This window comes from Squalius cephalus (assembly GCF_949319135.1).
Source record: "Squalius cephalus genome assembly, chromosome: 4".
In the NCBI taxonomy this organism is placed as follows: domain Eukaryota; kingdom Metazoa; phylum Chordata; class Actinopteri; order Cypriniformes; family Leuciscidae; genus Squalius; species Squalius cephalus.
Window position 1 is genome coordinate 11,136,897 of NC_137125.1, and position 27,429 is coordinate 11,164,325.

The following is a 27,429-nucleotide window of genomic DNA, read 5'->3' on the forward strand; positions in this document are numbered from 1 at the left end:
CGTTGATTAGTTTTGGATAGTTTATACAGTTTTTACTGCAAAAAGACTACAGTAAAATCAAATACCGTAAAACTTCAAATAATAGCCGAGTCCCAAATAGACGCCTGTCTCTTTTACACGCCTGGTGTGGCTACAGGTTTGGATAAATAAAGGCCGGTCTCAAATAGAGGCCTGGTCTGTTTTTTAGTTTGGGGTTGTATTTAATCTTCTAAAACCTGTCAGATTGTATGTTTAAGCCGGTTCTATGGAGCAGATTCGCACGCAAGAAAGCCCTGCGCATCTGGGCGGGAGCTGTTAGCGCAAGCAAGGCAGGCAGAGTTAGCGGAGGCCGGAAAGGGAAGTGGAGGAGAGCGAGGAGGAGGAGGAATTCGCCAATGAACTTGTAGTTGAGGATCGCGGTGATGATGATAGTGATGAATAGGGTCCTTTTGTATCACATGATTGCAGTTGTTTTACAGGGTAGCCGTCATTCTTTCTTGTTGATGTGTTTCTGGCAACTAGTTCATAGACTCTCTGGATATTACCGGTAACTTGTATTGTTCAGCCCATGGCTGTCACATCGTTTCGTTTTTTTATGCTGCCAATAATCTAAAGGGGGTCGCACACCGTACGAGAAGCGCAGCGCCGTGTCACGTCTATGACAACTCGAAGGTATCGCACACCGGAAGCGCATTTTCTCAGTTTATGGCCAGCAATATAGTTATGTTTAAGTATATTATGGAATTAAGATCATGTCCGTACTATGTTATGATTGTACTGTAAAATTAAATACAGTCGCTGCTTAGTCTGCAGTCTGAACACTGATGAGCATGACAGTAGGAGGTTACCATATCTGTGTTTGTGTTTAACAAATCAGTTAATGTCAGAATTAGCCTACTATATTTCCGAATGTCTAAATGGGGTTGCACACCAGACGAGCAGCGCAGCGCCACGTCTTTAAAATTCAAATACCTCAGAGCGTCCGTTAACTGAATAAATTGAGAATATCACCTGAAAATCCGATAGCATCAGCAATTTTCATTCAAGCAGCTGATTTCTGTTAATGAATGTAAAACTGAATGTATATTGCAGCACAGGGTGAAGTCAGTATATACATTAACAACGATTTGAGACAATGTACACTCATAGAGAATAATGTGTTTGAATTTTAAAGACGTGGCGCTGCGCTGCTCGTCTGGTGTGCAACCCCATTTAGACATTCGGAAATATAGTAGGCTAATTCTGACATTAACTGATTTGTTAAACACAAACACAGATATGGTAACCTCCTACTGTCATGCTCATCTCAACATTGAATTAAAGACCTGTCTCATATAGACGCCTGTCTCAAAATACAAGCTGGTGCAGTTCGGCGATTTGGGAAAATAAAAGCCCTGGCTATGGACACTTTGCACTTATACTCCCCTCTTTTGCTATTTATTAAATTACTTTCCTGATCCTTCTTTCTTTCACCCCATGTCCAGAAAAGTTGAACATTCAAATGCTAATTCAGTACGTCTTACATTAGTATTTCTATGTACGTGACAAATAAAATCCTTGTATCCTTATATTATATCCATTTAAACCTGACAAATATCATAAACATGATTCTCTCTTGCATAGGTTTAGGTGTTCTTTTGCCTCGACCAACTTCCTCATTTTCATCATCGGAGTCTAGCTCCGATGTGTCACGTCAGTGACTGTTTCATCCCTTGCCAGGCTGACAGGAAGTCACCTAAAAGAACATTTACATAGGTAAATCACCGGCATTAATCTTGACTCGAGATATTAACAAAATAGTTACTGCTGGCTTTTGGGAGAGAGTACAAAGTAATAATAACAACTAGGTGATTCAAAAATGAATCACCATATGTCTTCAATAGTCTGACAGGATGCTTCGACCAGTTGTGGCCTGGCACCTCGGCGAACTTCACAGCTTTGTTGATCCTCTCATCGCTTGTGTAATTTGGCTAGAAAGTAAAACCGTCATTGTGCCATGATTGAAACACCACAGACACAGACTTCTTGCCATCAAAATATTGCACAACACAGAACATTCTTTTGAGAGAGAGAGAGAGAGAAAACAACATTAGCCATTTACCGTGCCTGAAAAAGGCATTCTTCAGCCCCCTGAAACAGGTTTCAAATATGAATGGTGAATACTTTTCATAAATACTGTATATTGCTGGTGTGTCTGTTGTGTATGCATGTTTATTAACAAAATACATTTTACTGGTGTCATAAAAGTGTACTTACATGTTATTGCGATCTAGAAGGATCACTACAACTCAGGAGAGACGAGTTCCGCTACATTGCAAAATATCTGAGCTTTATTTTACATTCTTCCTCAAAATGAGCCGAGACTCATCTAAAGCGACAGGTATCGACCCGAAGGACAAGAAACTGCCACAAAGTCCAACGCATCCCCAGAGCAGCCCTCGCTGACAGGAAACATGCAGCCTTAGTAGGAAACGAAGAACACCTGCGCACTGGTGCTCTCAATCTTGCCGCAATCAGCCAGTCACCTGCAAACAATACAGACGCAACGCACACAAAACAAGGAACGGCCGACAGGGACGTCACACATGTACATAAAAAATTGACGTAACGTAGAAGATGATGCTTAACTTCAGATACCACGGCTCTTCCACAAAACCTCTGAACGAGTGGCAGTTTTTCCGCAGCCATCCAACTGCGGTCCAGAGGTCTTTTACTATCTGTGCTTCCATCATGAGAGAAGAGTACAAAAAAGGGGTGAAATATTTAATTCATTTAAAAGAAATTTAAATTTTGCACCACATTTAGCTGCTAGCTAATTTCCATCTGTTGTTCCTGGGGAGATTGGAAGTGTCCTCAATAATACATTGTGTTTTAATCAGGATGCATGTAAATTAATGTTCTGAAATTATATTTCTTTCATGTTTGAGACAAAAAAAACACCTTGTCACCGATTTCATTTTCATGTTCTTTAGGTGGCACCTGCACATCAACGGCAGCATGTTTCCTGTGACAAATTTATAGACAGAGAAAAACTTGAGAGAGCGAGAGAGTTACCTTTCAATGGCAAAATTCTCCATCAGAATAAGGCACCACCATTTTCAAATAAGGGGAATACCAGACTTGCATAAGGGGGGAAAAAGTGTTAATAGATCAATTTAATAGATTATATTATCTAGTTATAATGTATTTTTATACAAAGACTGCTGTGAAATCAAAGGGTGCCTCAAAGACCATGTGCTCGCGCGAAACATATTCTAGCGTTGCTAACATCGCAGCCTGTTCATTATCAAAATAAAAAACAGTCAACCAAACATATAGAAAGTTACACTGCTCAATTTAAATAGTCTGTAGTACAATCTGTGCCGTGCAGCGTGACCACCGCCCCACTGTGCTGTTATAGCCTGTGTGAAGGATGATGTTTTACGTCGATAATGCGAGTGAAGTTAGTGGTCTTGGAGCCTCTTGTGGGAACCTGGCGACTCCGACATAATTTTCAAAGTAGTTTTTTTGGCCCGTGTCAGACTTTTCATAACCAGAGTGTGCCAGAGGTCCCCCCTCGTTTAGGAACGAGCTCTTCGATTTGTCCTGGCTGGTCCTTCTCCCGGTTCTGTCTCTCATTTACTCGCCATATGCTGTTATTCACGTTTCTGTCTCCATCCCCATGGTGGCGTGTAAGATTGCAGTCATTCAAATGATGAAAAAGTTTTGCCGTAAACAATGTATTTTGTGACACCACAAAATAAACGATAGAGTATAATATGAAACGATAGACTTTTTATTTCACCCATGCGATATACACTCACCTAAAGGATTATTAGGAACACCTGTTCAATTTCTCATTAATGCAATTATCTAATCAACCAATCACATGGCAGTTGCTTCAATGCATTTAGGGGTGTGGTCCTGGTCAAGACAATCTCCTGAACTCCAAACTGAATGTCAGAATGGGAAAGAAAGGTGATTTAAGCAATTTTGAGCGTGGCATGGTTGTTGGTGCCAGACGGGCCGGTCTGAGTATTTCACAATCTGCTCAGTTACTGGGATTTTCACCCACAACCATTTCTGGGGTTTACAAAGAATGATGTGAAAAGGGAAAAACATCCAGTATGCGGCAGTCCTGTGGGCGAAAATGCCTTGTTGATGCTAGAGGTCAGAGGAGAATGGGCCGACTGATTCAAGCTGATAGAAGAGCAACTTTGACTGAAATAACCACTCGTTACAACCGAGGTATGCAGCAAAGCATTTGTGCAGCCACAACACGCACAACCTTGAGGCGGATGGGCTACAACAGCAGAAGACCCCACCGGGTACCACTCATCTCCACTACAAATAGGAAAAAGAGGCTACAATTTGCACGAGCTCACCAAAATTGGACAGTTGAAGACTGGAAAAATGTTGCCTGGTCTGATGAGTCTCGATTTCTGTTGAGACATTCAGATGGTAGAGTCAGAATTTGCCGTAAACAGAATGAGAACATGGATCCATCATGCCTTGTTACCACTGTGCAGGCTGGTGGTGGTGGTGTAATGGTGTGGGGGATGTTTTCTTGGCACACTTTAGGCCCCTTAGTGCCAATTGGGCATCGTTTAAATGCCACGGCCTACCTGAGCATTGTTTCTGACCATGTCCATCCCTTTATGACCACCATGTACCCATCCTCTGATGGCTACGTCCAGCAGGATAATGCACCATGTCACAAAGCTCGAATCATTTCAAATTGGTTTCTTGAACATGACAATGAGTTCACTGTACTAAAATGGCCCCCACAGTCACCAGATCTCAACCCAATAGAGCATCTTTGGGATGTGGTGGAACGGGAGCTTCGTGCCCTGGATGTGCATCCCACAAATCTCCATCAACTGCAAGATGCTATCCTATCAATATGGGCCAACATTTCTAAAGAATGCTTTCAGCACCTTGTTGAATCAAAACCATGTAGAATTAAGGCAGTTCTGAAGGAGAAAGGGGGTCAAACACAGTATTAGTATGGTGTTCCTAATAATCCTTTAGGTGAGTGTATATAGTCATATCGATATATATATCGGGTGATATTTGGTCACAGTGTTTGAGCACAGTCGTACTAAATCACATATGGCAGCAGAGAGCATTTTGCAAAGAGCCAGTCAGAATACAACTATACAGAGTGTTGTTAATGCACAGGCTGAACAGATTGAAACTACTGCTGGAGTATTAAGAACAGACTACTATGAGGCAAAACACAATAGACCTGCCCATGGATAAAAAAAAGCATTAATCATTTGAGCATTAAATAGATTGACAAGAGTTAAATGGCATCGATGTATGGGGCGTATCTTATATTCTAATGTATTGTGCCAGTATTCAGGAACACATCTCATCTGAAATGAGACGTAAAATGATTGAGAAAATTGTGCAAGGTGCCCACAAAATTAGCCTTATTATTGACGAGGCAACAAGTCTAAGCAAGAAAAGTGCCCATATCATTTACATGAGACTGCAGTTATAAGACATGGACATACCTGCCGATATATTTGTGGATCTTCTAGATGGAGCCAGATGATTTGAGTGCTGAGGGAAATTGTTCAGAGCCTACTGTCGAGTCTATTGATTCCAGCATGACTGAAATTAACTATTACTGAAGATGTAATAATGTTAACATATATTTTAAATTCTTTCAGAAAGGTTTCTTTGTGGATAAACTTACATTAATGGATATAAAATTGGCAAAGAAGATAAAAATATAATTTATAACAAAGCAAGCATTATTTTAGTAGGGTCAGAACCAAAGTATTCAAAAATAATGCAAAGTGAATGATGGTCTTGTAGTTGCGCTACACTATCACTATTTAGTGACGCAATTATATGTTCCGGGAAAACTAAAGTTGTATAGTCAGTGTCGGTCACAGTGCCTTTTAATTGCTTATTTTGATCCGTAATTTATTAATGTACAAATTAAGCACTGGTGATGGTCTAATGGATATACCTCAAGAGTTACAGTGTTTCTAGTGAACTGGTTATTGTATCTTGTATCTAGAAACTGAACTCTTAATAAGTGTAGATGAGGAGTAGCAACGTAATAAGAAACATCTTTATATTATTATAGTCGCATTTCCACAGAAATTCCACACTGTTCATTTTAATAAAGATAATCTGGGGACATGTTAACCAGATTCCATTATCATTTAGATTAAGTGATTTTAAAGTATTTTAATGTAACATTTTTTAATGTATACATAATTTATTTTTACATTCAGACAGTCACTGTAATCCTTTACAGGTCCTTTTAATATAATGCACTTTAATCAAATAAAGTTGCAATTTGATTTTATTTATTGAATAAAATGGATATTATGAAAAGGATTCAGCCTTAGTTAATAAGTGAAACCACACATTTAATTTTGATCTACACATTTTTTAATGAGTTTGGAATATTTAAACATTCTTACCAATCTTTTATAATATGAAGATACCCTTGATTGAGAAAATCACCAATGCTCTGTAGTTGGTATTATAATTGTGATCACTTCACACTTGCTTACATTAATTCATAATTTATCTTATCACTTGAATGTGTTTTCTGTATGCTTATTTCTATTTTTTGTTTAGCGTGTTAAGAGGACTTTTATTTTGGTGTGTTACGTCATAAGGCTGCGCCGCGCTCCCTCATCTGTGATTCTGCTGAAGAGAGGTTTGTGTTTTTAATCATTTAAAGTGTTTAAACCAATACAACCTGTTTGTACTATTATATAGACAACTGTGAATTAAGTTGTTTTTTTTTTACTAAGGAATGTAACACTGTAGGCTAATGTATATAATAGCATTTATGAACAGTTGTTTATGAGTATTTAAAGCACACGCTTCGTTTCATTTCGCTCCGTTATTGTCAGTTTAACGCAAATAAATGTGTTCACATGACAGAATTAGCCTACATGTGTTCGTGGTGTTTCTCCCATTAAAGCTCCTTTATCCGTAGTTCAAAGGCGAATTAATAATCTGTTATATTCATGTTATTAAATCAACTAAAGTTATTCTACTGTTGGTATTTGTTAAGAATAAGACGTATTATTCTAACATCAAACATTATTTATTACTATTTTTGTCTATGGTTATTTTCTTGATTAGGCTACATATGAAAATTAATTTAAATTGAAATGTTGTATTAAGTGACAACATGGATGTGTTATATCTATAGCCTAAGTTAAATCTGGGAAATTTATTCTAACTAAAATAAGTTGAGAGCAATTGCAAACATATTTTTATATATATAAATTTTGAATAGGCAGTTTCTCACTTTAAAAAAATAACGGGTATTATTAAGCATTAAAAGGCTCGACATTAAGCCTTGTCATGTGTAAATCTGTCATTCACTTGTACGATTAAAAAAGTTGCTTTTCTGGAAAAAAAAATTGTGGTGTAAATATAATTTATTCTGAAGGAATATTCTTATCAGTGTTTGATCATAAGCTTTGACATTTTATATATATATATGTATATTATAAATATGTTTTGCAATGATCACTCAAATGTGGTGATCAAACACTTGTGTGACAAAGATATGTAATGGAGGCAGGGTGAAGAGTGAGAATGATACATTTGAGCTGTAAACAAACTATATTCTAAATACTGTTGCATAATCTTCACTAATGACTTTGTCTTTTAACTTAGTCACATTATACACAAAATAACTTGTATCAATAAATATATCAAAAGTGTCACTGGCAAAACCTTATTATCTTCTATTATTAGTCTTATTTCCTCTAGTCTCTACCAGTGGAGGAAGAACTCAGATCTTTTTACCAAAGTAAAAGTAATAAAACCATAATGAAAACGTGTATAATTACATACAGTACTTTTATACTACTTTAAATAAGTAGTCAGCAAAATGTACTAAACGTGAAACTAGGCTACTCTTTATGCAAAATGGCCCTGTATAAAGTGTTACAATTATATAAATTATTAGAATATTGCTTGATGTTGTAAGGTAGCGTTATAGGCAGAATGGGCTTTAACATATGGGATAAATCGGTCGGGGTCTACCACAGATTAGCAGAACTATTTCCGTAAGACAGTGATAACACAAGTTAGCCAGTTTTCTTTCTGTTAATTATTCTCATCTTAAACAGGACACTGTATCCAAACACACAGGAAAACTCCTGATGAAGCGACTGAGATCCACGTGACACACTATTGAAAGATGGCGTTTATTAAAGAGGAGAGTGAAGACGTGAAGATTGAAGAAACATTCAATGTAAACCATGAAGGAACTGAGGAACAAACAGGTCAGTTTCATTCTCAAATGAATTTGATCCTTATTTAAAAGTCCAGCTCTACAGAAATAAATTATATCTTTGAAGAATCACTAAGAGCAGATTTTGCATTCTGTTCCATAACATGTTGAATGAAATCTTATCAATCATAGAAATAGTCTTTCCACGAGTTTGATGTATTGACATGCAAATTTAAGGGATAGTTCACCCAAAAATGAAAATTCTGTCATTAATTATTCACCCTCATCTCATTCCAAACCTGTACAACTATCATTCATCTTCAGTAAATTAAGATAACTGATATAGGTTTGTTGTGGTAGGTTCATCTCGTCTCTGAGAGAATGTGATGCCAAACAGATGCCAAAAGTTTGGTTTTGCTTTAACTTTAACTTTCAGGAATAAGTGAGTGTGTTTACATGCATGTTCGTAACCCTGTTATGCTTAATAAGCCAACAATGCGTGGTCGTGTAAACGTGTTAACCCATTTTCTTTTATCGGAGTAAAGTCATAAACGGCTTAAGCATACATTTTTTGCCCCTTATACCAATTTCTCCCGCCATCTAAACACATTAACCTGCGTTCTTTGGGCTTATTGAAGTGTGCATGTGGTTATATGACAGGAAAGCGTCCTTACTGTTCATTTAGACACATCCAGACAGAGCGAGCTATTCGCGGTAGCTACGGAGGAAGAAATATATCCCAAACTCAGAATCTTGACGCAAGACATTACTCTCATCTCTATTATTCACATTCAACACTCCATCAGGTGACAGAATGCAAAAAAATCTTGGGAGAACCCAGGCTCAGTCGAGGGCCAGTTTTCGCCTCATGATTCAGGCAGCATTACAGGTCAGAAGTCAGATTGGATCAATCAGATTATTATCCAGTTCCATCTGGTTTAAGATCGGAGTCATCAGGCCGGTATGGAGACGAGTTTGTTGAGGATCAGTGCTGATGGCTGTCGTGTCGATGAGGCCTTCACAGGGGGGAGTCTAGTTGACCCAACCTCTGCTGATAGTTCAGGGATGCGTTGTGGTCGTGTCTAGGCGCAGGTCCACCATCTGATCTGGATACGTCCCTGATCCAGCTGATTACAGTAAACCTCAGAATAAACCGAAAGACTAACATTAGTGTAGACGGCATTCTTCTTATGATGTAACGAGTACATCGGGTGTTATAGGGAGTGTACCTGGTTCCGGCTGACCTAGTTTATGCAGCTTAATAATCATTTAACTGATTTGAATAATGTAATTGTATAATGTTCTATGTGTATGCCAGATTAAAGAGACATGTGTTTGTAATCTAGATTTAAACAGACAGAGTGTGTCTGCTTCTCGAACAATGCTAGCAAGACTGTTTGATAGTATCAACTGGCCGGAATTTTGAGATCGCAATAGATGTGAAGGACTATAATGCGTTAAGAGCTCGCTCAAGTACTGCAGAGCTAAATCATTTAGTGCTTTGTAAGTAATCAGCAAGGTTTTAAACTGTATACGATGTTTAATTGGGAGTCGAGCAGATGTTGACAGAACTGGCTAATATTGTCATACTTCCTGGTTCTGGTAAGAACTCTAGTTGCTGTGTTTTGGACCAGCTGTAGTTTATTAAAGGTGCTGTCTGTAAGAATGACAGCTAGTGGTTGAAATAGGTACTGCAGTCCAAAATCTAAATATCGGAGATCGTTATTTCCCCTGCCCCCTCCTCCTCAGACTCGACGCTCACACAGGTTATCAGTGTGAGGACACGCAACAGGAACGTGTGCAGTTGACAACAAAAGCCGAGGAGACTTACTTAAGTTAATTAACTTAAGTTAATGAGTTGATTTATCTGCATTTTAATATGCTCTCATTCATAGATATTTTAGATGGATGTCGAGACTTTTTAGGTCAGGTAGAATCTGCAATATCTGACCTAGTTTGTTTGCTCCTTTCCAAGGATGCAATATGCTGTGTTTCCTGCCAACTGGCATCCCGGGGTGTCGAAATACTATTGGGTGAGCTGGCAGTGGGCGGAGTCACACAGACCAAAACAAAAACCCACTAACAACATGGAACGTGTAAAATAATACGTAAAATAACTGCCTGTAGAAGAGTTTTTCAGAGAAACGAGTATGTGAACTTGTGCATGTATGCATGTTTCCTAAATATCTGCAAAAATATTATGGTATTTTTATGCTTTAGTAGAGTAAAAAAGTTACATACAGCACCTTTAAGCGTGCAGGGCAAGTAGAGCATTACAAGAGTCTAGCCTTGAGGTCAAGAACGCATGAACTAACTTTTCCACATTTGTCTTTGAGAGCCTATGTCGTAGTTTAGATATATTTTTAAGATGGAAGAATGCGTTTTTACAGATACTAGACACGTGACTTTCAAATCAAAGATTGGTATCAAAGAGCACACCCAGGTTCCTAACTGACGACGAAGACTTGACAGAACATCCGTCCAGTGTTCGACAATTTCTTATATCAGCTGTGCATTCCATTTGGTATGTTTCATCGGGGCGTGAAGAAATATAACGCTGAGTATCTTCAGCGTAACAGTGAAGCGGCCACGGCCTCTTTGAGGGGCGGCAACGACTCATAGCCCTTTTACGCTGCGCTGTTCATAGAGGAGAGCGTTGCGGAAACTGAAGATCCCACACACGCTGAATAAGGTGCGAGCCGTGCCAGCTCCTTTGTCAGGATCCAAAGCATGGTCCTGGTAGCTGACACACTGCTCGCGGACTGAGAAGCCGTGACGGGGTCAGAGAGCCCGGCCATTCCTCTTCAGACGTGCTCGACGGATCCACCGAAGGAGACGAGGCCTGCCACCTGGGTGGGGGGCGCCGGTCTCCCGCGAACAGGACCGGTGAAGGTGTTTGTTCTGGAGAAAGTGAGGCATGTGGGGACGTAGCCGGTGTGCGTTCACTAACATCCATGCTCTCAGGCTGCCTTTGGCTGCCTTTGGCTTTCTTCTTCCTCGGCTTAAGTAAGGCCAGAAAGGGAAGCGCAGGTGAAGCGGCGTCGCCGTCTCGTGAGAAAGCTAGCAGTGTTCGCAGCACATAGATGGGCATGCTCTCGCAGGCCACACATCTGCCAGCAGAGAGTGCATTCTCTGCATGGTCTACTCCCAGGCATGAAATGCAGCTCACATGTCCATCGGCCTTGTGCAGCTTGCCTCCGCATGTGGCACAGGATGAACAAGGCATTAGAAATATCACTCAAACACTAGAAAAAAAGAATATAGCGTCGTCGCCGGATAGCCACAGGTGAGACGGCGTCAGGAGATAAAGGCTGAGAGAAGGCGTAGTCTGCTGAAATGATGCTCGCTCAGGCTGAAGGGCTTTTTCAATGGCGAAGCTCAGTAAAACAGTCAGACGTGAAGTTGTTGATGAAGGAGTAAGATCTACTATAATGGCGAATTCGGGGGACTATTATCTGACGTGTAATGATGTAGGGCTAGCTCATTGGTCGCACGTCAGTGTAACGACTGAGTGCGAATCAAACACAAATGAAGCTTCCAGGTGTTTTGTTCAAACATAACTCCACACAGAACTCTCAACATTCCAGAACCATAAAAGAAGGCCCTGGCCAACTAAAGGAAGAACTTGTCAATATTATTGTTGTCAATACCCCCATGACAGATACACAAAACAGACTTCCTCCTCCTTAAGGACCTCTGAATGACCCAGGCTGTAAAATCTCTTCAAACCACAAGAACTGAGATTTTACCTATAACAATACATAAATTCATCCCAGAACAGTTTTCGATGGACTTATAATCAAACATCATGCAACTACATAATTCTATGTTGTTTCTACCACTTATATGCATGTTTAATAAGCTTAGATCCCATGTAAGTCATTTAATGGTTATAACTGTTAGATGTTTGAATGAAAGTGTGTTGTGTTTCATATCAGTATGATCGTATGCTCTTGATTCAAAAGATGGCTTGATTGAAATCTGTGTAAAATGTTTTGTATTCTTATAATAGTAATAATGTCCAAACTGTGGCTTCTTGTTCTCTCTGCTTGTGCTGGAGAGCAAGGAGATCACAGATAAAGCTTGGTTCACACGGCAGGATAATTAGGCCGATTTTAGCCCCGATTCAACCCTTCCGACAATCTTAAGGATGCTCCGATTATCGTAAAATAATCTGATCAGATATTCCTGCCGTGTGTGGTGTGTTAAGACTGCTCTCGTCTGCTCGGAAGGACGCCGGGACCGCTCCGATCTCAAATCGGGGATATCCAACATGTTGGATTTTTTTTGCCCGATTTCTCCTCGTGTGTGGTGTCCCCCGGGGACAAACGAGCACGCAGCCTGTGGACTGTGGCGTGTAGCCAATCAGAAAGCGAGGTGACGAGGCGGCGAGGAAGCACCGGGAAACAAAATCAAAACAGCCGGCGGCAGCCATTGTCTCCACTTCTTTGACCATCGCCTTTTCTTTTGATAACGTTTTTTTTTTTTTCAGTTAAAAACAAACTACAAACTATCGCCACTGCATCCTCTTCGTCCGCCATGATTGTTTACTCTGAAGTCACGTTTGATCTCAAGGGATTTTGCGAGATTTCCCGTCTGACCTGTGAATGCTCGGGAGTCAAATCGGTTCGTGTGTTATGTGTTGATTTTGCCATGTGGCTGCGCACCACACACTGTACGACCAAAACTGTTAGACCCGTGATTTTTTTTTTATCGCCGTGTGTGGGGTCTCTCAGGTTTGGAAAATCGGCCGACAATTTTAAAATCGTCCCGTGTGAACCAGCCTTAACGCATGATTTACGACAAGACAAATAAAGACAGTGTCTAATTGGTCAAGAACTGACCCAGGAGGCTGGACAAACATGTGAGTTTAAAATCTTAGACCCGAACAAAGTTAGTTTCTCAACAAGGTTAGAAAAGTGTGTGAAGGAAGAAGAGACCAGACAGACAGTAACTATGTAGATGTGCAGCAGAGACAAAAGAACCCAAATCAAGATCAGAAGAACAGGTTCAACAGCTTCATTCAAGCCATCACCTACTCTCGTCTCAATTTCCTTTCTTTTCCGTTGTGAGTCTCGGTTCTAAGTTAAGTTTTGCAGCAAGATTTAGGTCCACGTTTCTTCTGCAAAGCCAGCTTCAACAAAGACTTTCATTCATCCGCCAACACCACGTGATTGGCCGCCCCAGGCATCCATCCCAGCACAAGGACACCAGCCAACGAACTCGGGAAACCCCCTTTTACAACGATGACAGAAGGGAATCCCCAAAGCAAAGACACAAGTAGCCTCCAGACTCTTAAACTGAACTGGTGCATTGATATAGATTTAATAACCTGCCTAAAACGAGACAAGGGTTAAATTAATGGTTAAATTGATGGTTCGTTCAGGTCATGTCTTATAAGTGCATAGAAACTTGGGATATCATCATCTTACTCTTAAAACTCACTCTTTCTTCACTCTCTTCCTTTCTGCAACGTATGAATGTGTGTGCGTTTTTTTGTGTTAGATATTAGTTTTATGTGTTAGAATAATCAATAAAGTCTGGTTTGTATTTTAAAGAGAAGTGTTACTTGTGTTATGTGCTTACGAATTTAATGTCATAAACTGCTGATCTAAGTTACCTGGCTAACAAATGGTATTTAACTATAGAGTGGATATTTATCGTTGCAGAGTTGATAGTTACAGCCAGTTTAAATGAACCGCGAACGAGGCATTTGCTCGGTTGTAATAAGTGATTCTTTCGAATTACCAATAAATTAATTAATAATTCATTTGAGCTAAATTGATCTGTCAGAATCACACAAATACATTACATCAGATGCACCCGCGCCATTGGATGTGCAGTTGCTGCAGCACAGCCTATGAGTGAGCCAGACGCTCAATGTGGTAGCTGTGCAGCTGCAAATGCGTTTTACATATAAGCTTCAGTAAATCGAGGAAAAGGCGTTCGAAAGGAAACCTCTATATTTGCTTTCTTCCAGCTGCACTCCATTTTTCTGGCTGCTCTTTTCAGGGCCCGAGTGTGCTCGTTGTACCACGTAGTTGGACTATTTTCTTTAAAAAAAACTTTAAGGGCGTAGGAGAAACAGTGTCTAAAGCGCTGGAAAAGAGAGAGTCAATAGTTTCTGTTGTAACATAGAGTTCTTATAAGCTATGGTTTGCAGAGGAGTATAAACTGATCAGGATGATTATTTATAAAGCAATTTTTAGTGGAATAAATTATAGTTATACCATATTTGTAACAGGCAGTTGGTTTTGCAGCCTTGGCTAAATGTAGTATACATGAGACTAGATAATGATCTGAGATGTCACACAATTTCATTTAATAATGAAATAACAAATAATTTAATGAAATAATCATTTTCCTTGGTTGTATATTTAAGCTGTGAATATTTTCAATTTCTTTTGTGTATTTCAATATTCAGATTTCAATAAATAGAGGGTTACGCCGGCGCGTTTTGCTGGATTTTTTTCACATAGCAGCAACATAAACTTAAAAAAATCCGTCATTTGTGGTCATATAAATAAAATAAATACATGATTATAAACTATAGAGGGTCTTCTTTTTTTGTGTACACTCACATTAACATCAAAACCTTGTTTTTATTTTTAAATAAATAAAATAAACAGGGTGCGCTTTCAGCTCACTCTGTCTCTGCAAAAATCTTTCTGAAACAAGTCTGGAAAATGAACTGAAACTTAGCTAATACTTATCACACAACCATGAAACATGCGTCTAAAGAAAGCTTTAAATTTCTACTTTTAAATAAAACAATTCACATTCAAAACAAATATTCTCCTGCAATGTAATCTATGAAACTAAAGAGAAGTACAGTTTCTCCCGTCTCATCTAATTATCTGTAATGCAGACTGATCTCATGAAATGGCGTATGTATGACACGCCAATTCGTATTTTCATTTTTGGCGTGTTATCAACACGCATAATCGCATTTCAGCGTGTTTATCAACGCCGTTGATTTACGTTACATTACTGTATATAAATATATATGACCTACCCCAACCGCGTCCCTAAACCTACCCATCACTCGGGTTAATACCATTTATGAGTGTTCCCCTACCATCCTAGGAAAATAAATATTGCTCCCCAGATGTAGATATACATTTTCCTCCGTTTCGCTCGGACATTTAACGGCGTACACATACACGCGGAATCACTCGGACGTTTAACGGCGTACACATACACGCGCGTGGACATACACGCGGAAAGCTCAAAATGCGTATAAATAACACGCCACTTGACTTGAAAGTGGCGTGTATGTTTACGCAAAGTCATGATGTCATGTTGTGTAATGAGTTCACACCCACTCGCAGAGCGCGCTATTCTTAAGATAATGTGCTGAGGTGATCTATGCAAAATAAGGTAAACGCCCCCTGAAATGCCTTCAAACCAGCAAGTTTCATTCATTCACTTTCCTGCGCGCTTGGAAGATGACACGATACACCGATGAGGAAGCCCTTCAGCTAGTCCTGGATAGTGATGAAGATTTCACATTTTCCTCAGAAGAATAGCGGGACTCTGACGACGAACGTTTGTATTTTGAGTGACGAACGTTGAGCGACTTGATCCAGCCGTGGATAATATTTCGGATGAGTAAGTCTTTTTAAATTTACTTGCATTAGTTGACAAGCTATTTTATATAAACGTAGGCTACATATTTTAATGGTTGGACCATTTCCATACTTGGCATTCAGAGTAATTTATATTTAAATGGTCTAGGCTATGCTGTATAAAGTAGGAGAGAGGCTTCATGCAGTCTGTTTTCTTTCGTTTTTAATAGTTTTGTTTAAAATAACACATTTCAAGCTTTCTATATATTTCTCTGGTATTTTAGGCAAAGCTTATGAGTTTGGTTTCATTTATGAGGCGAGCTCCAGTTCACATGCCGACACGGAGCTCTATTGCCTGCTATTATTCATTCTTATGTATTAAATACAGGCAATTGGTTGATGAAACAACGATTAAAATTAAGATACAATTAATACAAAACGAAATTCACTTTAAAGAAAGGCTTTATACAAAAAATAAACTTAATGAAATGGTCAAAATCTTGTCTGCCCACTCCATTTGTCTCGCGATTGCGCAAGATCTTACTCATGTTTTCACTTTTCATATAATCAACATAAATGAAATAAAAAATAATAATGATTTTATTTAAACCTAAATATGAACTAAATTGTTTTATTTAATGACTAGGCTACAACACGTAGGCCAATTAGCCTACAGTACAGAGAGATTAGTTGACAAGCTATTTTATATAAACGTAGGCTACAGATTTTACTGGTTGGACCATTTCCATACTTGCCATTCAGAGTAATTTATATTTAAATGGTCTAGGCTATGCTGTATAAAGTAGGAGAGAGGCTTCATGCATAAATAAACTTATTTGACACAAACGCGTTTCGGCGCGTGCCTTCAGAAGACTTTATACAGCATAGCCTAGACATGCTGTATAATATGTACAACGATATGTTTAGATCATAGGCCTGTATGAAAGTTAGAATTTTTAAATTAATTTAGAAAATATTATGTATGTTTAGATTATATTTGGAAATGCCAGGCATGTAATGTTCACTTGTGTCTTTATTGAACAGGAACTGTTTTCAAAAATGGCACCAAGACATGCAACTATATTCTATCTGCCTTTATTTTAGTTTATTTTGCTCATTTTGCATTATTTTGCTTTATTTTGCTTAGAGCCCGCATCAACATAAGCATTTACTGTGAGATACCTGCAAATTTAGAACATTTAGTTCCTCCACATAGAGGAATTACAATAAAACAGATTGAAAAACAAAACCTTTGAATCTCCTCTTCTTTGTTAAGGCTGCTTTACTTGATGGGCCATTGAGGGAGTGTCTATGTCACACCCCTGGTCTGAATCTCATTAATATTGATGGGCCATTACCCCTCCCATGCATAAACCTCTTCTGACAAAAAAACTGTTTTATAACGTTTAAATCAATGTATTGTTTTATGAGAACGATTAGGCAGGATGATTTTCACATCATTTTGAAGCCAGAACTCGAAGCGACAACATACATTAGTCAAAAGTCTTGTGGACACATATTTAGTATGTGTTTTATGGCCTTATTTCAGAAACTTTAATTTTTATTTTTTCAAATAACCACGCATAAACATTATTCTCTTAAAAATACAAAGATTTACAAGCATGTTGATCAGATATTATGGTAGCCCTGTTTGTGCTATATAGAGTGAATTTACACCTTTGCCATTATCATGTTTATAAATAACTGAAAAAACAACAAATGTCAGGGCATGTCAGAACACCTCCAGGGCCCAGAAAACCCCTCAGACCCCAGAGGGTTAACTACCCCAGAATTATGGAAGAATTTAATTGAAGGAAATTACTAGTTATCCCTGCATTTGTTTAATTTATACACACTGCTATTTTGGAGAGTTAAGAAGATTTGTCAGACTGTGAGGAAATACAAAACTGGCATAACAGTAAAATAATATCTCTCAGGGGAAGCAGGAAGAAAAGTAGAGGACCTAATACTGAGCCCTGTGGTACTCCATAATTTTATTTAATATATTTTAGACATAAATGGCAAATTTTAAATGGGTCTATAATGATCTTCTCCTGGGCTCCTTGTTTTTGTTTTTTGTTAACCGACAGTTTGAACATTTTTAGTTAAGAGTTAACAATATCGTGAAGAGGTTTTGAGATTGCATGCAACACCTATCTTAGTGTGTATAGTATGTAACATATATGTTGTTGCTTTGATACTGATGATTTTGATGTTTTTTGCTTTGTACCATTAAATTGGGCTTAATTTGTATTTGTCTCTTTTTTCGCATTAGACTTGATGGCACTGAAAAAGGAGAGTCAAGAACTGAGTGAAATGGAAGAGAAAGACCAGTATGACAAAAAGGATGATCTTATTATCGACGAGAAGTCATTTAGTTGTTCACAGACTGAAAAGACTTCACGAAAAAGAGCCAATGGATGTGATTTGACCTGCCAACAGTGTGGAAAAAGTTTCAACAGAAAAGGAAACCTTAAAGTCCACATGAGAATTCACACTGGAGAGAAGCCTCACACCTGCCAACAGTGTGGAATAAGTTTCACTCAAGAAGTAGTCCTTAACAGACACGTTAGAATTCACACTGGTGAGAAGCCTTTCACATGCCCTCAATGTGGAAAGAGTTTTACACATAAACCAACTTTTAATAACCACATGAGAATTCACACTGGAGAGAAGCCTTACACATGCCCTCAATGTGGAAAGAGTTTTACAAATAAAACAACTTTTAATAACCACATGAGAATTCACACTGGTGAGAAGCCTTTCACATGCCCTCAATGTGGAAAGAGTTTTACACATAAACCAACTTTTAATATTCACATGAGAATTCACACTGGCGAGAAGCCTCACACCTGCCAACAGTGTGGAATAAGTTTCACTCAAGAAGTAGTCCTTAACAGGCACGTTAGAATTCACACTGGAGAGAAGCCTTTCACCTGCAAACTGTGTGGAAATAGTTTCAGTAGGAAAGGAAGCCTCAAAAGCCACATGAGAATTCACACTGGAGAGAAGCCTTACATATGCCCTCAGTGTGGGAAATGTTTCACTCAAAAAGGACACCTTGAAAGCCACATGAGAAGTCACACCGGAGAGAAGCCTTACCCCTGCAAACTGTGTGGAAATAGTTTTATTCAGAAAGGAAACCTCAAAAGCCATATGAGAATTCATACGGGAGAGAAGCCGTTCGCCTGCAAACTGTGTGAAAATAGTTTCAATCGAAAAGAAAGCCTTAAAAGCCACATGAGAATTCACACTGGAGAGCAGCCTTTCACATGCCCTCAATGTGGAAAGAGTTTTACACATAAAACAACTTTAAAAAACCACATGAGAATTCACACGAGAAGCCGTTAACGTGATCAGTGTGGAAAGAGTTCTGCACGGAAAGTGAACCTTGATTCCCACATGAAGATTCACATTTAATTGTAATCAGTGTAACCAAAACATGTGAGACCCCATTTTTGTTCATTGTGTTGGGAAGTGTTTAAGTGTTTAATGACTCTAGAAGATATATGCATTTGTGTGAAATTTAGGCTACGCTCATGCCGCAACTGAATTTGGTCCAAATTGTTTTGCCCACCTCCTTTCAAAAAACTGAGTGGTTGCAGTAATCGCCCTCTAATTTTGACTGTATGGAGTCACTCTATTCCATATAAGGATGCCTCAGAATCAAATATTAGTAAAACTTCTGTCTTGCTGTGAAATTCTCAGGGCCCAGGCAGAGTAGGCAATTGCGGTTAAGCGGTTTCCATCACCGTCCACCAATCAAGACAGGCAGCAAAATACTAGGCTCTCTGTCCATTGGATGTAGATGAATTGTCATTCACCTGTAATGAAACCATTGTCGCCGTATCAAAGTGCGTACATTCACGGGTACAGTGAATGACATTGAACAGGAGCTGACTAGCATAATAGTAAAGTAAAAACAAAGAAGTTTGTATTAAAAGTCAAAGATCACTGGAGCAGTGGTTCCCAAACTTTTTAGTGTCCACCATGCTTCAGCGTACCCCTTACTTTCCACTTAGACTGCAGTCATACCTTTTCCATTATGGGACAATATTTGCCCCCTAAATTTATTTTCCAGTGCATTTTTTTACCTTTATAAAACAAATAATGTTTTAAATATATAAATAATTAATAGAGAAATGCAATAACGGTAAAAACAGTGATTCATTTAAATATTAAACTAAAACCACCAATAGATGGCAGTAAGTCACAGTCCTAAAGGGGTAATTCACCCAAAAATGAAATCAATCCCCTAATTTTTATTGACAGAGTTTCACTCTTCGGTTGGTGCTGAGTGATTCTAGTTTATAAAGTTATAAATATGGATATTTTTCTTCCAAAAATGCATCGCTTCGCTTCAGAAGGCCTTTATTAACCCCCTAATGCCATATGGATTTCTTTTATTATGGATGGATGCACTTGGGCCCAATCCCAATTCTATTTTATACCCCTTCGCCTACCCCTTACCCTTGCCCCTTGAAACAGAGTGGCAAGGCGTAGGGGTGAAAATATTCCCCTAAGAAATGGGACACCACTACTACACCGTTACACGTCATTATACGTCGTTGCTAGCGCCTACGTCACAGAAGATGCGCCAGTGTTTATCACAAACTTCCAAGATGCCGTCGTCAGCTGTAGTCTTGAGTGAGTTACAGCTATTTTTTTTGCATTTTTCTTCTGAAGAATGTTGTGTCCACACCAAACGCGAATAGAGCATCTGGCGCAAGTGATTTGAATGTTAACTCGCGTATACGTGTGTCTGGAGGTCTTGCGGCGCGAATGAGGCGTTTACCGCGGCGCGGTGGACACGAATTCGCCTCATTCGCGCATCCACTTCGCTTCAAACTTTTGCTTTTTACTCGCGTCATATTGTTAACGGACTTTAGCGATTTTTTTGCAACCGTTTATTTGAAGAACATGACTGTAAATATGAACACAAGATTGAATGTGACATAAAGAAAATGATTATTGGCAGTCATGTTGCCTCTGTAGCCGGTGTATGCAGGGACATTTCTCATACCCCTTCGTTTGAAGTGTGGTCCCGAAAAATCTTAATTTCAAGGGCTATCTGGCCCTTTATAAAGCTTGGAAGAGCCAGGATATATTTTAATATAACTCTGACTGTGTTTGACTGAAAGAAGAAAGTCATATTCACCTAGGATGACTTGAGGGTGAGATAATTATGTGATCATTTTCATTTTTGGGTGAACCCTTTAATGACTTGAGTCATCGAGTCATTCATTAATTTAGTAATGAAGCAACTGAATTGAGCATCAGCGTCAGTTCTGGCAGGCCATGTAGTCAAGACGCTGCTAATGGTATTTGCTAACAACACTGTCCCGTCAGCTGATCTGCTCCAGCTGAGCTGCATTAGCTGGTTAACTCCCCTCGCTGCTCAATGGCCAAGCTCAAACAAGACGCCCTATTTAAAGCACCTTCAGTTTGCTCATACATGCTTGCTGCTCGCTTCTGCTGCCCGTCACCTCCCCAGCTCCTCCTTATGCATAACGTGGCATTTGCTTTATGTCATGTTGCCTGCTCTGTTCACAGGGGGGATATTTTAGCTCTCACAGTCCTAAACTGTGTGAGCGTTCCCTAATGCTGCTGCTGCTGTCCTCTAACTCATGGTGCTCATGAAAGGTCAGAGGACTCCCTGAACAGAGCCATACCGCCAAATTTCAATTCAGGAACATCAACTTGTTTGCAATCTATTCAATAAAAATTCTTAAATAATTTATATTGTGTGTGTGTTCTTGACTTAATGGACCTGACAGAACTGTATTTATGAATGAATCATTGAAACATTCCCTTTGCCAATACAACCTATCATATGCATAGTGTGGATCATACGCTGCTTGAGTGGATGCAGTCAGTTTTGACGCAAAAGATGAGATCATTTGATTGGATGTCATGTATTTACGGCATTTAGACAGAAATACATGCTCAGTTTTAATGTTATTTTAAAGTGGGTAGAATTAAATGAATGGCAAACCTCAGCATTTTGTTTGTGTACCCCCTCTGTCACCTCGTGTACCCCCTCTGTCACCTCACGTACCCCCAAGTTTGGTAACCACTGCACTGGAGCATTTGAATGTTTCATAAAAGTACTTAACTCTGTATCTTCCAGTTTCTGCTGATGTGCGTGATTATTTCACCACACGGTGTAAGTGCTCTAAAGTAGTGTTCATGATGCTGCAGTGTGTGTGCAAGACCTGATGATTAAGATCAGAATGAACCTTTATTTATTTGTATTAAATATTTTAATCAGTATTTTGTCTTTTTTTTATTGACAATCATTTCACTGTATGTAATCACACATTTATGCCAAAATTTTTAATTTTCAAAGTAGTCGCTTTGTCAAGGCGTTATTGTTAAAGATAATTTTTTTCAATACTTTTATCCCTTAAAACTCATCTTTGATCACCAAAATGACATAACTAAACTTTTTTCCTTGAAAAAAAAATCTATGAATATGAACATAGAATCTGGTTCTATGAATATGCAAATGAGCCCCGCCTCCACTCACTCACAGCAGCTCAGAGATCCACTCAGTAACGATCACACGTTGATCTGGGGTGCGTTTCCTAAAAGCATCGTTAGCCAACTATGTTCGCAAGTTCCGTCGTTATCAGAATAGTTCAATGAGTCAGTGTTTCCCAAAACCATCGTTCTAACAAACATTCGCAAACAGCATCGCAGAGTTGTGTGGTTTGAACGACAGCTCTCGACCTGTGGTTAGAAGCATAGTTTCTAGTTTGCATGACATGTGGACTTAATAAATCCTCATCTTGAGCAAAATAAGCAAGCTGACATTCAGTACAACCCGTGTCTTTTATTTAGAATACATACAAATATCATTTACGTCTTTTAGTTTGTCAAGAGATTTAAAGCACCGTTTTTGAAGAGTGCGCATGTGCGAACGTGCTCTACTATGTAAGAACGAGCCTATGACTGAATCTGGAAATAAAGCAAAATAACTGAAAAAATTAGAAATAGTCCTCAGATGCCATGTCTGTAATTTATATCGAAACATTAGCATTAATTCGATCTCAAACTGTGGCGTCATAAACCAACGTGGTTGAACAACCACTTTGCGACAATACAGTTTCGGGAAACAGTCGTGACTAGCTAGTTGATTTCTTCAACGATGCATCGTACTACACTCACCTAAAGGATTATTAGGAACACCATACTAATACTGTGTTTGACCCCCTTTCTCCTTCAGAACTGCCTTAATTCTATGTGGCATTGATTCAACAAGGTGCTGAAAGCATTTTTTAGAAATGTTGGCCCATATTGATAGGATAGCATCTTGCAGTTGATGGAGATTTGTGGGATGCACATCCAGGGCACGAAGCTCCCGTTCCACCACATCCCAAAGATGCTCTATTGGGTTGAGATTTGGTGACTGTGGGGGCCATTTTAGTACAGTGAACTCATTGTCATGTTCAAGAAACCAATTTGAAATGATTCGAGCTTTGTGACATGGTGCATTATCCTGCTGGAAGTAGCCATCAGTGGATGGGTACATGGTGGTCATAAAGGGATGGACATGGTCAGAAACAATGCTCAGGTAGGCCGTTGCATTTAAACGATGCCCAATTGGAACTAAGGGGCCTAAAGTGTGCCAAGAAAACATCCCCCACACCATTACACCACCACCACCAGCCTGCACAGTGGTAACAAGGCATGATGGATCCATGTTCTCATTCTGTTTACGCCAAATTCTGACTCTACCATCTGAATGTCTCAACAGAAATCGAGACTCATCAGACCAGGCAACATTTTTCCAGCCTTCAACTGTCCAATTTTGGTGAGCTCGTGCAAATTGTAGCCTCTTTTTCCTATTTGTAGTGGAGATGAGTGGTACCCGGTGGGGTCTTCTGCTTTTGTAGCCCATCCGCCTCAAGGTTGTGCGTGTTGTGGCTTCACAAATGCTTTGCTGCATACCTCGGTTGTAACGAGTGGTTATTTCAGTCAAAGTTGCTCTTCTATCAGCTTGAATCAGTCGGCCCATTCTCCTCTGACCTCTAGCATCAACAAGGCATTTCCACCCACAGGACTGCCCGTGTGGCACCAACAACCATGCCACGCTCAAAATTGCTTAAATCACCTTTCTTTCCCATTCTGACATTCAGTTTGGAGTTCAGGAGATTGTCTTGACCAGGACCACACCACACCCCTAAATGCATTGAAGCAACTGCCATGTGATTGGTTGATTAGATAATTGCATTAATGAGAAATTGAACAGGTGTTCCTAATAATCCTTTAGGTGAGTGTATAGCTAGACTAATTTGCTTTCATAATTACTAGCTTACTTACTAATAGGTACATTAAGTTTTGTGCAGATGTGTAATGGAAATATTATGTTTTTAATTTATTTGCTGCACAGCAGCCTATTTTACAGTCTGCTATAGCTAAAAGTGTTAATAAGTTTGTTAGATAGCAAAGCCCTCAGCTTATGTCAGAGGACATTGTAGTGATCCACTCAGAAACCAATCAGACTAGTGTAGTGAAAAATTTATTTGCCTTCAGATGAGATAACATGGATCCAGAGGGAGCTGTAAGCCTAGCGTCCAAAGAAAAACAAATAGGAAGAGATATTGATTGGGAAAAATGTTTCATTTGTCAAGACAAATATGGAAAATACAACCAAGATAAAGCCCTTTGATTGAAGTGATTTTTCAGGAAGTGGTGTCTTTGTGCTCTTTCTGGAGATTATTATAGTATAATATTGTGCAATATTTTTGCAATATAATAGACACACACCATTATTTGCATTGCGCTTAGCTTGACCTTGCTTATTCAATCCATTCAGTCTCAAAGGGATGAGACTGACAACCTGAGAGCCAACCTCTGCCAACCTGAGAGCCACTGCTTTGATGGGGAAAAACATACCTTTGCCATACGACTATTACATAGTTATTACTACTAACTAGTTACTAACCCCCAACCCTAAAGAAGTGAGAGAGCAGTTTTGTTAGGATGGAACTAATAACTAGATCAATAATAGATATGTGAATGTAATGTAATTTGTGTTACAACCTGGTACACTAATTAAGTCAAATAGCACCATAGACCATCATCTACAGTTCTAAATTTCCGCCTTGACATTAAAGTATTATAACTTGTGCAGCATTGCACTGTCTCTCCCTACAAGCTTTAAACTTGGCTTGACTCATTCCCATAGATATGGGTACTGATTGATAGAGGTTTTGGGATACTAGGTTATGTTTCCAAGCTGATATTCACTTTGAAAACTGGTTCTCTTTAGGCGGAGATAGTTTTTTTATGTTCTAGTTCTGTTGTCTCTTACACTGTACAATAAATGTTCATTCTAACACTTCAGCAGACATCCCATGAGTGTTGGCTTTCATTTGATACCATTTTTATGAATATGGTCCTTGTGGTTGTGGAGATATTCAACATTTACTGTTGGCATGTCGTGTTGAGCAGGAAACCAAAAAATTGGCCTGAAATTGCTTGTACAAGTCACACAAAAAAAATCAGCTTGACAACCACCCTAATATCTTACCTATGGGTGTCTTCTAACTAAAAAAATAGGGTGACGGCTTGTACCAAAACATGTCCACAAAAGTCTTAACGGAAGCCCTTTTCAGAATTGGCCCCCTGACTATAGAACAAACAATGTCTAAAGCGCTGGAAAAGAGAGAGTCAATAGTTTCTATTGTAACATCGAGTTCTTACAAGCTATGGTTTACAGAGGAGTAGAAACTGATCAGGATGATTATTTATAAAGCAATATTTAGTGGAATAAATGATAGTTATACCATATTTGTAACAGGGAGTTGGTTTTGCAGCCTTGGCTAAATGTAGTATACACAAGACTAGATAATGATCTGAGATGTCACACAATTTCATTTAATAATGAAATAAAAATAATTTAATGAAATAATAATAATAATTTTCCTTGGTTGTATATTTAAGCTGTGAATATTTTCAATTTCTTTTGTGTATTTCAATATTCAGATTTCAATAAATAGAGGGTTACTTAACTACCCCAGAATTATGGAAGAATTGAATTGAAGGAAATTACTGGTTATCCCTGCATTTGTTTAATACACTTTGCTATTTTGGAGAGTTAAGAAGATTTGTCAGGCTGTGAGGAAATACAAAACTGGCATAACAGTAAAAAAATATCTCTCAGGGGGAGCAGGAAGAAAAGTAGAGGACCTAATACTGAGCCCTGTGGTACTCCATAATTTTATTTGATATATTTTAGACATAAATGGCAAATTTTAAATGGGTCTATAATGATCTTCTCCTGGGCTCCTTGTTTTTGTTTTTTGTTAACCGACAGTTTAAACATTTTTAGTTGAGTTATCAATATCGTGAAGAGGTTTTGAGATTGCATGCAACACTTATCTTAGTGTGTATTAGGGGTGTAACGATACACCAATGCCATGGTTCGGTTCATATCACGGTTTTGGAGCCACGGTTCGGTTCGGTTCTGTTTGCTGTGGGGGCAGGGTTCATGGCAAGGCACCACCAGCAATAATAACACTAGATTCATTTTTAACTTAATAAAAACAACAACAACAATTTAACTTATTAACTTTATCTTTATTAATTTTAAACATTGGCTTCACATTTCTTTAGAGCAGTTAGCACACCTGAGTTAACTCAAATGAAAAATGTCTCCACTGACTTGTCAGAAATAAACTGCACACCGGAGTAGGGTTGCCAACTTCAGGAAAGTAAAATGCGGGAGAATCGTGGTTCTTTATAGGAAAATGAGGGACACTCAAAATATTTACTGTATCGCACAATGTACATCATTTCAGTGTCTGCAGACTGTAGTTATATGTTTAAAAGGTTATCAGACAAACACATTTGTATTGCTTAACCTATTTATGTACAATTTAATTCTAAAAATAATTTTAATGTCATACAAAAAAAAATGTCACATTACAAACAAACCACCATTCGAAATAACAGCATTTATCTGAAATGGAAAGCTTTTTTAACATTATACATAGGCCTACAGTTCAAAAGTTTGAGGTTAGTAAGATTATTTTTTTTGGGAAAGAAATTAAAGAAAGTAATTGCCTACTTTTATTCAGCAAGGATGCATTACATTAATCAAAAGTGACAGTACATTTATAGTGTTACACAAGCTTTCTATTTCAAATAAATATCTTATGAACTTTATATTCATCAAAGAATCCTGGGGGAAAAAAACAAAAATGTTTTAAACATTAATAATAATCAGAAATGTTTTTTGAGCATGTTATTCCCTCAGGTAGATTACATGTTTTCTTGCGTGGCTGGATCTTGGACTCATGAACAATAATCACGTTGTTTGCATTCGCCAAAATTGATTTGCCGAAATCAAAACGTGGACAGTGAAAGGGAATTACCGTTGGCGTGAGACGAGTCCGGCTTGAAGCGGAAGCGACCAGACGGCAGAGGATTATGATCGCAAATCAAACAATGATTTGTCTTAAAACAATGATTAAAAAAAGCTGTGATATGTCATCATATTGGATGCTGACAGGAGTCGGTGATCATTCTCAAGTCTCGTGATCAGCACTGCTGCTGTTGCTGCTGTATCAGTCAGTGGTTGTGACCGCAGGGTCTTCAATCTCAATATGCCACGGAGTTGCCATCCTGAAGTGCGTATGTAAACTCCCGAGCGTGATCGATCACCCA

At 38.8% G+C, this 27,429-nt stretch overlaps 1 protein-coding gene across 1 annotated transcript in view; it reads left to right on the forward strand.

The window, feature by feature from the left end:
• The window catches only part of LOC307157620 (uncharacterized protein), a gene marked incomplete at its 3' end in the record, with an annotated part of 91,365 nt that overhangs the window by 36,624 nt on the left and 27,312 nt on the right, over positions 1 to 27,429 (forward strand). The window contains exon 2 of the mRNA XM_079869547.1: positions 8,082 to 8,237. Within this exon, the coding sequence (XP_079725673.1) occupies positions 8,153 to 8,237 (85 nt within the window). The 5' untranslated portion in view covers positions 8,082 to 8,152. The remainder of the gene's footprint in view (positions 1 to 8,081; positions 8,238 to 27,429) is intronic.